This window comes from Cyrtonyx montezumae, unplaced genomic scaffold, assembly GCF_038088225.1.
Source record: "Cyrtonyx montezumae isolate F1298 unplaced genomic scaffold, pur_monq_1.0 scaffold_23, whole genome shotgun sequence".
NCBI lineage: Eukaryota > Metazoa > Chordata > Aves > Galliformes > Odontophoridae > Cyrtonyx > Cyrtonyx montezumae.
The window spans coordinates 3447317-3461561 of NW_027071970.1; the positions used below are offsets into that span (position 1 = coordinate 3447317).

The window sequence follows — 14245 nt, forward strand, 5'->3', positions numbered from 1 at the left end:
GCTAAGCCAATTGCTATGAGGAAAGTGCTGGTGGATGAGGGAATTTTTAAACCACAGAAATTTGGCACAGTCCGGTATCACTCCTCCACAAAAAGCAGTCAGCAAGTATGACTTCCAGGCATCACAGAACTGTCAAAGATCTTGTCACAAAAGGAGCTGTCTGCAGGGTAATTCAAGAGCACCAGTAACCTACGAAAAATCTCTCCCAACATAGGGGTTTCAAATGCTACAGTTTCAGTATTTCTAATACCATAACACAGTATCAATCAGTTTCCCCAACAATTGAGATACCGTGGTTGTGATTGAGACCATTTTTGCATCACACGCGCTTGTTCTGATCCTTTACCTTCTTGGGAATACAGAATCCTGGCACATGCTCCCCTTTGGCCTCATTCCCTACAACCCGGATGTCCTTGTGTAGGTCCTCAATGAGAGCAAGCTGGTTTCCAGCATCTAATTTCTGCAGGAGAGAGAGGCAAGACAAAGATGAAGCAATGTCACAACCTACAATTCCTCCTGAATTCTCAGGTGTGTCATGAGAAGACACCTGTTTCCCAGCTCTTCCAAAAACCTAACTATTCACTGACAATGCTGACGCCAAGTTCATTTTGCAACTCTCAAATCTTTGCAGCATTTACCAATATAAATGTAGTTTAAACAGGAGATTCAATTTAGACAATATTTTACCAGTTATCTCCACTTCCTCCTTGCCCACCACTACCACCCCTGTCAACTTTTTAAGCTGCCTCTTACCTTGGTGATGGAATTAAGTGCATCCCAGCTTTCATTCAAAACTACCGGGTTGGTATCATTAAATAAACGAATCAAGCCTGAAACCAAGTTCTTGAGATGACCAGTATAGTCTGCTTTGGTCTTGGAGCAGTAGATATTCAGAATGATAGCTGCTGCTTGTCTCATTCCCAGGTCAGGGCTGCGGGTAGCTTCTAGTAAATCTTCAGTTATAATTCTTTGTCCAACATCATCTTCCACAGAAAGGATTACAGACTGGCAATTTGCCATTTCCTAAAGAGTCCAAATTAACTGTATGTTAACTCTCAAATAGACTAAAAGCAGAGTGAGCCCCAGGAATCCCCATGTAATCCAGAACATCATCTCTTAGAGAAATGATACAACATCTACATCATATACCACTTGCTAATCTTTCCTTTTGGAATAGCTGGTCATGATGCCATCAAAGGTATAATTCAGAGCCAACTTCCTACTGCTACCTCCACCCTTATGCTTACTTAGTAAGGAATGTCAGGGGAAAAAAAAAATCACTATGAATAGGACACCAGTCCTGGAAGAGATATAAGTACATAATCAACTCTCAAAATGCAACAAATGACTTAAAAGTTGCACAGGTAGCTTTACAGCTACAGAAGGGCTAAATTCCAAAACTGAGATTAGCTCAGCCTACCCAGGCTTATTCCCCCACAGAGACTGCAGGTCTTGCCAGGTAAGATTTTTTAATTAATTTATTTTTTCTAACTTAGGTAGTTTAAGTCTTTGCATTGTAATACTGATTGCAAGCACAGCTTGGTACACTGGTCTAGAGGCTGTGCAAATGGGCATCTGCAGCAGAGCAACAACAGGACTATCCACAGCACTCACAATTCACCAGCCTGGGTACATCTATATGCAATCACAGCTCCAGGATGTTCTCTGGAGTCCAAACAACAGATGGTTCTGAAAGCAGTTTAGAAGAAGCACTACATGCAAAATAGGAGCTTTTATCCTTTCAGCCCTTTAATCTCTCAGTCTTATACCCCACTAATACACACAAAGTTAACCAAACTCTCTGACAATTTCCCAAGAATAAGTAAACTGAGAACTACATCTCGTTTGGGCCAAAGAGACTTCTTTAAGGATACAAATGGATTTAGAAAGCATATGTTTTTCAACTCTCAATACGGCACCAGGCAAGAAGACTCTGCCTGAAGTAGTTAGTGAACAGAATTAAGACATGCTGTCTGTAAATCCAGGGAATACAAGACTCAGTACTGAGAGGTAAACCCAAACTGTCTTCAGGCAGCCCATCACAGCAGAGAGCTGAGCCATGCTACTTGCCAGTTGCTCTTCACTAGTCCCCAGCTTCTCTTTCAGTGCAGACATCATAGCAGGCAGGATGACACTCAAGTGCCGTGTCAGAGCATCCCCTGCCACTGATGAGAGGAAAGCTAGCACACGGGTGTTCACAGGGGGAGCAGTCAGCTAAAAAATAAGACCAAACAGAAATAAAAATGAGACAGGCAGAAAGTTTCCTCAGAAGGAATCACAGGTCATTTATAACATGAAAAAGTTTTAAGTATGAGCGCACCACAATGACACATTTTTTGAGCACTGTTCCAATGAAACTGGCAGCAAACACAGGAAAAAGCACAGCTTTGAAGTTCAAACTTTGTTTTTATTTGTACCTTTGGCACCAAATAAGGCAGTACCACACGGCTCTTGACAGCCATAACTTGTTTAAGACCATCCACAGCAAAGTCAGATGTCTCTTCATTATCCTACAGAGAGAAAAAATTGAAACATGGGACACGACTTGTGACACATCAAGCTAATCCCCTGTTTCAAGTGACAATTCACCACGTGATCATATATCCAATACGTACAAGGTCCTTCTACATAAAATCACTCTCACACTACATAGCTAAAATCTAAGCCAAGAAAAAGATGTGACATCAGGCATGGTGGCCAATTTACAGAGGTGACAATTGCAATTCCCTAGCAGAGCCAGATGTAGCAATTCTTAGGCTGTGCTTTAGTGACAAAACTTTCTCTACTGATGGCTAGCATGACTCCACAGAGGAGACAAAATAGAGATGGGCATTCCCTAGAAGGTCTGTCACTACAGGTTTCCTTCTCTTTTAAGCTTGTTATTCAAAACCTGTCCCACAAGTCGTTGGTTCACATTGAGCAATGCTTACCAGCTGCTTCAACAAAAATGGCAGGATATCTTCAAGAGCTTGATGTCCAATTGTTGAGTGCAACTGCTCGAATGTTTTAGCTGCAGCCTCTCTCACTTCTTCCAGAGGGTCACACAGTGCTTTTCTCACTGTAGGCACTAGGGACTCAGAGAAAACCAGTACCTAAATATGTAAGATAAAATTACAGGTTATCTAAAGCACAACAGACAGATGCAAATCAGTAAAATAGCTAAAAACCTGAATTTGTGCAACAGAAAGGAAACCACTGTTTGCTTAAACACACTGAAAGAAAAGAAGGTTTCATTAAAGGTTTGCACTGTTCTAAGACTGCCTTGTATGTGTTTCCTACAGCTCGTAAGTGTCAGAATTGTGCAATGTTTTAAATTTACCAGTAGATGCAAATACACACATTTGCCTCAACAGCAACTCACATTAGATACGAGCCTTGAATTTAGTCCATAAGTCCAACACTGTCACTGTATTTTTGCAGCTCAGCTGCAAGATCATAGCACAAATATGTAGGAGATGGCAGAGCTCACCTTCCTGATTTAACTTACCGCATCCCTGCTGGTAGACTTCATTATCTCACTCAGCCCAATGCAGACCCCTTGCCTTTCATCATTCTTGTCTGACCTTAATCCATCTTCCAGAATGGGGATGATTTCAGGAAGGATCTTCTCTCCCAACTTTCGGACAAGGTCTCCTAATGTCCGCGCTGCAACCTGTTAATTCATTTACTTAATCAACTATTTTCCTCGTTTATAAAACTTAAAAAGTTGAATTTTGAGCAAATGTTATTTTTTGACTATAAACTGCTTTTCAAAGCTCTGACAAAACTGTAGCAATGGAAACACTACTAAAATAACCAGCCATAGAAAAACTGTTTTACTTCCACCACCACTGCCCTCAGCAACGAATTCAGATATCCTCAGAGCAGTTCAATTCACTACAGCTGTAGAATGATTCAAAGACAAGAATTATCCTGTATTCTTCATTACTTCACAAGGTCACCTGCAGAAACAAGAAAGCACTGAGCAATTTCTCACCGTTCGCTTATCTGCACAAGTGCTGGCCAGGAATTTCAGCAGGAGCCCAAAGAGTGTTGGCAAAATTTCACGCAGTGTGCGAGGAGTGTTTGAAACTACAATCTTCCAAACGTGTAAAGAAGCTTGACGCACTACCAGCTGGGTGTCAGAGCGGCCCATGTACAGCCCTGCCAGCACCCTGTTCCTCCTCTCCACACCAAGAGCATTAATAATAGCCTGCAAAGAAGCACAGAGTTGTATTAACCACTCCTGAAACTCAGAAAAGGGAAGAAAATACATGTTTATTCACTAAGTCCTTCTAGCAAGCTTTTCAAGCTGATTAAAAAACAGGCACATCAGACAAGAACAGCTTTACCTTGTTTGACTGGGCTGTTCCAAAGTTGTCATCCTCTGAGGCAGTTTCTGTGGTCATTTTTCCAGTGACACCTGAGATATGGAATAAAAGATCTCCAAGGAGCTGAACTGAGCTAAACCTGGTAACAAGAAGCATGTCAAGAGTTACAAACAGGGTAATCAGACAGGAGGTGTCCAAATACAGCAACATGTCAAACACAGATACGAGCAAACAGCAAAGGAAAGAGCTATGTCAGCTCTGAAACACTGTACAGGCTGATAGGTAGGACCTTCCTGCCTACAAGACAGTCAAGAAGCAAGCTGAAGAGAAAGGGAAGGAATTAATTCCAAATCAAAAGGGGATGAGAGTATCACAGTAATGTATCAAGGAATACCGTGGACTCTAAAAAAGAACAAGATACTGACAATATCCCTCTTAACCCAAAAGACATTCACATGGGATAAGGCACCCAACAGCACTCAGCTGCTGCACACCTTTCAGTACAGCTAATTTCTGAGCTATTGCCATTACTGTGAGTGTTCCACTGCACATCTCCATGCACAGGAGAACAATAACTTACTCAGCATTTTGAAAAATGAGAAACAATATGTAAGGACTAAATGTTGCCACATCAACTGCCTCGCTGTAAGAATTTATAACCTAGTAAAAATGCATTGCACATATCAGGAGATCTGATCCACAGCTAGCAAGGGCTTCTCAGCCTCAGTGCTATAAGGGCATCATATTCAATCAACAAGCAGAAAGAGACATTTGCTTTTTCACTTCATAGTTGGTCTCTGCGTTTTTTTAAGGAACATCAGGAAGTCTGAATCACACCATTTCTCACCAATTCACACCACTGAGCATTCAAATGTCTGTGGATAAGGTGTTATCCCCTACCTTATCCTCCACAGGTCATCAAACAGGCCATCCTCAAGCTGTGGCAGAAGCAGTGCAATGGCTGTCTCTGCATACATATTTATGATTCTCTGGCCAGCACGCAGGGCAGTGTCCCGCACAAACTCATTCTCATCTGCCAGTGCCTGAGAAGAGAAAGAGTGTCTGTGAAAGCTGTTTCCTTTTTTCAGCACAATATACCAACAAGTAAAATAAAATGTTTTTTTCTCAGCTACAAAAAGTAAATCAACTGTAGGACTGCAAATGGACCTTGATTTCAAGAAATTACTAGCAACCACAGAAAGCAAATAATTTGCAAAAGCAAATGACTTATACTTTCTATTTATGCTTTTTTTTTTTAGTCCAGCAATGCTGGAAAAGACTCTGCCGTGTCTCAGAATTATTGGAAATGTTGAACTGTTAAAATACTCTGGAGTCTTCTTTTTATCCACTAATAAATAAAACCCTTCAGGCTTCTGCTACGTACCTTAAGGATACAAGGGATGATGGGACCAACATAGGGAATGAACTTGTCTCCAAAAGTAATTGGCAGGTAGTTAAACATCATGATGTAACCATCTCGTACATGTGGAGCAATATCCACCTTACTGGCAGTAGCTACAATCTCTGGCATAAGTTTCTCCAGCTTCTCCACCCCTAAACCAGCCATAACTTCAGCCAGACCTGGAGAAAAAAAGCAAGTAGCAGAACTGACAAACTGAAGAAACACCAAGCTAATCTGATTGAACGGGTTAAAGTCTAAGTTCAGTATTCAGACAGTTGTCCTCACCTTGAGCTGCACCAGATCGGTCCACTGAGCTTTGCTCGTATGTCAGTGTCTCCATCAGCCATGGCAACAGATCCTCAAAGCACGATTCTCCCATGCCCTTGACCATGGCTCCCAGGGCCTTTGCAGATACTGTACGCACCTAACAGACAACAGAAACGAGATCTGCAAAATACTCTGTCAAAGTTACTAAGACAGAGATACGTCAGCCTAATTACATTTCTACAGGAGATGAGGACAAAGCCTAACATTCTGTACAAACACAGTGAGTCTTTCAGGCTATAAACACTTACTTCAGGTACAGGATCCAGCAGGGATGCCTTCAGTCCAGGAGTCACACTGGGTAGGTAAGGAGCCAGATCCTGAAACAAATAGCCCAAAGAATAAGAACTAAATTCAAAATGAGAAAGAAACCTAAATCATCTTTATGTAAAGGGCATTTCAGCCTTTATTGTTAGCAATCATCCTTAACATCCATAAGGTTTTAATCAGTTCCTTTTACAACACTGCAAATGACTGCACGTTTAATTGTTCTTTAAGTATAAGAAACAATGCAGAAATCCAAACCATTCAAAACCTTTGTGATGCTCACTCATAACACAGCACTTTGTATCTAAGGAAAATCCAGCACTCTTGACATTTATACAAGGTTTAAGTGCAGAGATTATCAGCACAAAAATTAAACACTGTTCTTCAGCCTGCTGTGAAGTTCTACAAATACTTTTTAAACAAACTCAGGATCCTTTTGTAAGCAACTGATTTTTCTTTCACTGGTAGTGGTTTTGCTTGTTTATTTGTTAAGATATTTTGTATATGGTAGAAATCAAAAGACTTCTTTGAAGGGACAAATCTGGTAATACTTAGATGAGCAGAGTACAAAGCTGACAGTCTCAAGCACCTCAGAATTTTCACTGCACTTACAGCCACTTCCATTCATTTCCACGTATTAAATTAAAGAAGCTGCTTGGATTCTAGTACTGCCTGCCTTAAAAAAAATTTGAAAACCTAAGAAATTATTCCTACTGCTTTCCTGTTAGCTTCTACATGGCAAATACAGCATACAGAGAGCTTTTTTGGTACTGTACCTTCTGATCAGTCAAGGAGTACATGTTCCCAATAATCTGGGCAGCCATTTTCCTGGTGTCTGTGGAACGATCTTGAAAAGCTCTCTGAACAATTGGCATAATAAGTGCTAAGGATGGAGCATCAATGAAATGGACAAATTTGGTATCCAGTAGAGTCTGCAGACACTTCTGGGTCTTCCTGGAGGGGTCAGTGAGAGCATCCAACAGAACTGGAGCTATTGCTGAGCATTTATTGAAAGGAGAGAAAGTACTTTATTTGCACATAATCCAAAAAATGCACATCAGAGTGAGATGGTGTTCTCTCACAGGTGCTCTTACATCTTTTTAAATCATTCAGAAGCATAGGAACAGACAAAACCCTATCAATGTTAAATGACAAAGCAGGAGGGAGTATTCAAAAAGATGTGAAGCAGACAGCTGTCGTGAAACTTTCATGCTGTACTGTTCCAGGAGTGGTTTCATTTCTGTAGAGGTCCAGATTTAATCCCAAATGCAATGAAGATAAACCCTACTATTATAAACTATGGTCCAATCAGGACAGCTGTTTGCCACTAGAGATACAGACAGCTCTTACCAAGGATCTCTGGATTCCTGATGACGGACCCGATCTGCCTGAGAGCTTGCTGACCTGCATTCTGCACCTTCACATGAGAATCTGTGAGCACTTCAGTGAGTTTTGGCACAATATTGGGTAAGCAAGAGGAAAGCTGTTTGGGAGCACAGTATGCCATCGCTCCCAGCAGTTCCACTGAGCCTGTGCATGAAATACACAAAAAAGAAAGAAAAAAAAAATCACAAATACACAACGTTAAGAATAAATACAAACAGATGATTACATTCATGTCAAGTTCAAATATTCAAGTGGTCTGACCAGTCAGAGAACACAAAATGGCTGAAATGCACTAAGTCACTCTGTGCCACCTGAAAATAAAAACGTATTATCTGCTTTTGTACTAGGAAAAAAAGAAAGCTGTGGATAGGAAAGAAACATCCACTTTTTAGAACACTTCTGGGGAGAAGAGGCATAAAAAGTGCTTCTTGTATCTGTGAGGGGAAGAAGAATTTGCTCAAATGTGTCACAAAACTTGTGTATTTCTAAAGCTATAAGTTTCCAGTCCCCTTATGAGACAGTAAACTGTCAAGGTCATCAGTAAGGATGAAAGAATAAGCAAGGAGAACAACAGCAAAAGGAACTGTGAGCTACTCTCAGTCATGCCCATCAGATATTGATCCATACCAGCTTTGGTTCTCCAAGATTCCTCTTCTAGTGCTGCAAGAAGTGATGGCAAAACCAGCTTCACCCCATGAGTACTCAAGTTGCTCATCACCGCTTTGGCACAGTCATCTGCAGCCTTCAAGGAGAAGGGAACATTTCTTAAGGGTTGTCACATGATTAGAAAGATCAAGTTATATTAGCAGTGTTTCGAGTCATGTGTCACCTTCTTAATTTGTCCATTATAAACAGTATTCATATCCTCAATTTCTCTCTTAATACTTAGTGTTCTCAACATCTGAGGTCTCTTACCTCTCGAACATACTGATTCCCATCTCCAAAACAAAGCAACAAGTGAGGCAGCACATGAACCACATAGGGCTCAAAGAGCTTTCCAAGCATGCTGCAGAGCATCTCAAAGGCAAACAGAGCCCCTAAATAAACAAAAAGGATCGTCAGAAGAAAACACTTGATTTAAAGGGGATGGGAAGGAAGAGAAAATACAGTTTGCCAGATATGGGCAGAATTTCTCCAAAAGCACTTAGATCCCAAGACTCTTGCTCTCTTGAGCTTCTGGCTATTGCTGTGTTGGAGATTTGCAGTCCCAGAAAGGACAGCAAGAGGTCTAGCAGTAGTATTACAAACACCCAACAGTCCTCTGAGTCCTAGTTTAGGTAAGCAAGAAATAAGGACAGGGAACATTCAGCAGCAAGCTAACAGTAGGCTCTGCAACCCCCCCTGGACCAGCTGTATCAGAATATGTCATTTCTCTCAAGAGGAAGAAGGCCACCTAGCAACACCTGCTTTTGAAGGCAGGAGGGACGGGTGCAAGCATATTGTCAGGACCAGGTAACCTCCCACCATAATGTAAATAGACCAATTTTAGGACACCATACAGAACCAATAGCTTCATGACAGTCCCCACTTCCTACCCTGCACATTTTCATAAAATAAACACAGACAAAACAAATACAAAGGTTCAAGTGTCACCCAATATAATCACAGTGGTAGGAGAAACAAGAAAAATGTGAAGTATTTAGAAGAAAAAGCTCTTGCCCCTTACCCTCCCGCCGACGAAAGTTCTTCTTGTCTTGAATAGCATCAGTCAGTGTGGTCATCATCTCCTGCTGCTTGAGAGAAAGGATGCCAAGGCCTTTCACCAGGCCTGCCAGACCATACGCTGCACCTTTGCGCTCAGCATATTTATCAGATTCTAAAAGCAGCTGCATTAGCTTCTGTATCATTCCTCCCGCATCCTCCTTAATTGCAGGCACCAGTGGTGGCAAACAGCTTGCCACTGACTCCTGAACCTGTAAAAAAAATGTTCATAACTAACCTAATTTCCACTTGGACCACACCTACAACGAGAACTTTCTGTCACTAGAGCCATTTTTCATCTCTCTGACATCACAGTGTTAACCTGCCTCTACATGGCACGTGGGAACTCCTCCAAGAAGGCACCCACCTGCTGAGATGGTGTGGACAAGGCTGCAATCAGTTTGCCAACAATTGGTTTCACTTTAGGGTCGCTTTTGTCCAGATGTTTTGCCAGTGAACCCATCAGAATGACCACACTCTGCCTGACAGCATCATAACTGGCATCATTAGGAGCATTTTTCAGGAATTCTTCAAACACTGGCAAGAGAGAGTTAACATTGTCCTGAAAAACAAAACCACAGAACTTGCCACTAGAGTCCACTCAGAATGAGATTTGCTATGCTCAGTGGACTTGTTTGTTCTTCTCTGAGCCAACAAACTGAACAATCAGACAGTATTTACAGTTCATTTCATACGTCACATCACATAAAATCTTGAGCCATTCTGAGAGGCAACAGATATTTCCTGCTGGAGAGAAGTTAGCTCTTAAAAATTAGATCCCCAAACCCATCAGCACAATGTTCTGCCAGAATTAATGCAAGTTACTAGGTGAGCTGCTAGCCTAAACATCAGAGCCTGCTCTTTTGTTTGCTCTATTTCCAAAGAAAGATCAGGAAAGTAAAGAAAATCTCTCACTATTTTTTTAAGAAACAGAAAGGAAGACTGAATATTATGAAAATGCTCCACTGGTCTTCACCTGTAGGGAAGAAAAAGTAGTTATCTATGGGCTCCAGCACAGTATATACATTTTCATTCCACCAGTTCCCACTGCTAGAGAAAGAAGTATTCAGACTTACTTTGCCATGAGTGTTGAGTGTTGAAAGAGCTGCGTCCAACATGCACTTCCTGACTTCAGGATTGCGATCATTCAGAGCATCCGGTACAAAGAACTGAAAGAGTGGCTTCACCTGAGAACTGTCCAGATGCTCTGAGAGCTTGTTAAGGGCCAAAGCAATGCCACACCTGTGAAGATGTTGAGTTGTGTGAGCTTACTTATCTTTGAAAACATTTGCTTGAGGTCACAATCACATCTGCTATCAGTAGTACGTTACAGAATAAGACAGAGGCAGTATGTAATTGAAAGGCTTCAGTGTCCAAGCAACTTGCATTTATTCTCATAACCCCATGCTGCAGGTTCCCAAAAGGACAACAATCCTTCAGTCACATAATGGCCACTAGCTGTTTAAGCATTACAGATACTTGGGCCAACACACAGTCAGATGTCAGGATCACTCCATCTACTGCTGAAATACAACAGCTGTACAGCAGCAGACATCAGCAATAAAGAACAAATTAACTTAAGAGAGCAAACAAGATGTTCTGCAATTAGACTTGTATAGGGCACAAAAGTAGTCAAAAAGTAATCACACAAACTGGAATTTGTCCAGTTCATTAAGGCTATCCCTGCTGCTTGCTACTCTTGAAACAAACAATTGCTCATACAGAGGTGAGAATCCAGTAAGGTAAGACAGATTCAGAGAGACTGATAGAGCAAGTCTGTCCTTACCAGAAGGGCACAGAGAAGACAGCACCCAATATTTTGATGAACTTAGACCACCTCAATTAGGTGTGCCCAGCCTGCTTGAGGGGCACAAATGTTCTTTTTGGGAAGGAACCATCAAAACAGCAATAAACCTGCATGTATTTTGTTCCTTGAACTTTATTTATACAATGCCTGACCATACAAATAAAAATCTGGAACGCTGCATCTGAACGGACAGGAAGCAATGAGATAAAGCTGAAGATAACTACCTTGCTTCCCACTGGTCAGGAGGTGATTCAGATATCACTCGTCCCAAAGCATCCAAAACTGGAGGTGGTCTCTGCAGGGAGGAAAATTTTCATCAGAATGGCTTTTCCAAGCACACATACACAGAGGATGCTGTGAAGCATTCTTGTAATGCTATTTTAGAACACTGCAGAGAGGTACGATACCACTGGCAGAAAAGAGTGAGAAAACACAGGCAGAGAGCTAATTGTGATCAACAACAGACTGTGGCATAGAGCTGCAGGGGCTTTCTCTATCACCTGAAGCATGCTGCCAATACTTGCTGGTAACTTGAGCACCAATACATTAAAGTTTGTGAGAAGCTCCAACATAGCAACAGAAGGCTTCACATATACCCTCAGGGCAGACAAAGGGAAAAAGGATTATTAAAAGATAAAAATTACAGCACAAGCTTGAGCCTATCAACCCACGGGGACAAGGATACTTACATAGAGCTTCTCCTGGTAAATCTCTGTAAGTTTATTCATAACCTCTGCTGCTTGGTTTGGGTACTGAGCTACAGCTTTGGAAAGAGCTTCAGCACCTGCTTGTCGCACTGCCTCTTCATGGTAGATGACATCCTTGATCAGCAGAGAACAGAGGTCAGGCTGCAGTTCCAGACCCATGGACTCCCACAACCTGCAGCACACACAAAGAAGCCACGAATCACCTTTCAGGTAGAGAAGCCACTGCTACATGCAGTATAAGGCTGACCTAGAGCTGCCCCCCACCTCTGGGAGGCAAGCTCCTTGCCTGAGAAGTTTCTCAGGGTAAGCAGTGGAGAGATCTAACCAGCCACAAAAAACTCTCACCTCTCTGCCAGCTTCTGAATCTCATCTTCCACATCAAACTTTACAACCCAAAGGCGACGCAACAGATTCAGTCCATTCTTTTCATCACTGTCTGGGGTTGGTAGAACCATCTGTAGCTCCATCAGTCCCTAAATTAATTTACAGGAGAATTGGTGTGAATAGGAACAGATATTCATTTTAGAAACAGATGCCTTAAAGCACTTAAAACTTTTGCCAAGTCAATCTCTCTCTGATTAGAAGAGTCAACATGTCCACTTGTGCAGCATACTGCCAGTGATCAAGGACATCCTGTGGTGAATAGCTGAGATGATACAACTCAAGAATAGTGCTCCACTTGCAAAGTGCAGAGACACAAGTAGGCACTAGGTTGTGCTCTGGTGACTACAGTCTTTTCTGCTCCTAAGAGAAGCCACCTCAGGAGAGCTGAGCAGAAATTTGTTTCATGGCAAATAACAAAAAAAGAGCACACTTGGTTTCTATATTTTTATCTTCTTTGAAGTGACTAAGCCTGAAGCTTTCCAAAAACACCAGGCCCAATGCAGACAAAGCAATTTTTTGACAGCTTCCTCCTAAGACTAAGCTCTATGCAACTCAAAATAGAAAATGTTAAACTGTTGTTTATCACTAGTTCTAGCAAAATAAAAGTGTGAACAGACCCAGAGAAAACCTCGCTGAAGGAGCACTACTTAGACAATTCCTGTTCTGTAGCTACTGCCTCCTCTTGCAGCCACACTACAGTAACTACCATCACAGCTAAAACCTCTCCAGCAGTGCTGGAGGGGACTCACTTCCCAAAAATTAAGGAATTCAGTGTGACCACGAATGCTTCCCACCTACCCTGAGAGCTGCATCTCGAACATTCATGCACGGAGACTGCAGGGCCTGAAGCAGCACATCAATCTCCTCTTGTTCTGCATAGGCACAGCCATCTTCCCCACTGCTACTTGTGCACAGGGAGGTCAGTGCGTTGGAAGCCAAGACCTGAAATATCATGAGGAGGTATAAGAGATTCCACCACTGCCCTCCTGGTGATAGCCAGCACAGGGTGGGATGTGAGTGCCATCGTAAGAGAAGAAATTCTGAAAGAACAGTGACAAGGTTTGAGGATGACAAGAACTGAAGAGTTCAATCCAATCCTCGGCCTTTTTGTCACTATTGGTCTTCCTCCCCTTAGAACAAACTGCTGGCCACTAGGGGGAGTGACTACCGATTTTCTTGGAGGAAAGCCTTAGAGGAATAACAAAATAACACCTATGAAAAACTGAAGAACACATTTGACGCATAAAACTTACAGGAAAAAAACAAACAAACATTTTATCCCAAGGAAAACACCATAAACACAGGAGATGAATGATATACATCAACCACTGTTCACAGACATTTTAAGCGGGTGGATATATTTTCCTCAGTTAGATGCTGATGCAGAATCCTGACTGTGGTCATGAAGCTGAGAACTGACCTGTAACCGTGGAGAGCCTGCTGCTATCACACGGGTCAGCAGGAGCAGCATATCCCTTCGGGGCAGCAACTCTGGGCCATTCTGAAAGAGAAGGTAGGAAGGAAAAGCCTTATATCTCGTGACTCCAAAGTGTCACCATGTATGGAACTCCTAATTTAAGAACAATAAAAAACCTAAGTCAATGCACACAGCCAAAAATCAAGCACTCTTACTTCGTTATCTGACAGCTCTCACCTCATCCACCAGCAAAGCCTGGCTATTTACTGATGATCTCAGCTGAGCATGAACTGTAAGGATCTGCAGAATCTTGACCAGGAATTCCTCCTTATCTTCACTGTCATGAGATGTCTCAGTCATAACAGTCTTTAGAAGAGGAAAGACTAAGGAAAATGCTGGAGCTGATAATGGGGCAGCACCTGTGAAAAGGAGAAATGATCCTGTAAGCAAACCTATTCATCATGATTTCAAAACACTGACTGATGTCAATCTCCATCCCTGAAGACATTCAAGGCCAAGTTGGACAGGGCTGTGGGCCTG

At 42.1% G+C, this 14245-nt stretch overlaps 1 protein-coding gene across 2 annotated transcripts in view; it reads right to left on the reverse strand.

The window, feature by feature from the left end:
• Positions 1-14245, reverse strand: part of GCN1 (GCN1 activator of EIF2AK4) — a 37753-nt gene that overhangs the window by 7353 nt on the left and 16155 nt on the right. For both annotated transcript variants that reach the window (XM_065738837.1, XM_065738838.1), the window contains 25 exons: positions 13943-14124; positions 13709-13789; positions 13087-13230; positions 12250-12377; positions 11887-12076; positions 11422-11492; positions 10467-10632; positions 9758-9952; positions 9356-9602; positions 8605-8726; positions 8317-8431; positions 7654-7833; positions 7080-7300; positions 6288-6356; positions 5998-6136; positions 5695-5891; positions 5211-5353; positions 4332-4449; positions 3977-4192; positions 3488-3652; positions 2931-3092; positions 2418-2510; positions 2071-2214; positions 754-1023; positions 347-460 (listed from right to left, as the gene is read on the reverse strand). In XM_065738837.1, the coding sequence (XP_065594909.1) occupies positions 347-460; positions 754-1023; positions 2071-2214; positions 2418-2510; positions 2931-3092; positions 3488-3652; positions 3977-4192; positions 4332-4449; positions 5211-5353; positions 5695-5891; positions 5998-6136; positions 6288-6356; positions 7080-7300; positions 7654-7833; positions 8317-8431; positions 8605-8726; positions 9356-9602; positions 9758-9952; positions 10467-10632; positions 11422-11492; positions 11887-12076; positions 12250-12377; positions 13087-13230; positions 13709-13789; positions 13943-14124 (3872 nt within the window). The remainder of the gene's footprint in view (positions 1-346; positions 461-753; positions 1024-2070; positions 2215-2417; positions 2511-2930; positions 3093-3487; positions 3653-3976; positions 4193-4331; positions 4450-5210; positions 5354-5694; positions 5892-5997; positions 6137-6287; positions 6357-7079; positions 7301-7653; positions 7834-8316; positions 8432-8604; positions 8727-9355; positions 9603-9757; positions 9953-10466; positions 10633-11421; positions 11493-11886; positions 12077-12249; positions 12378-13086; positions 13231-13708; positions 13790-13942; positions 14125-14245) is intronic.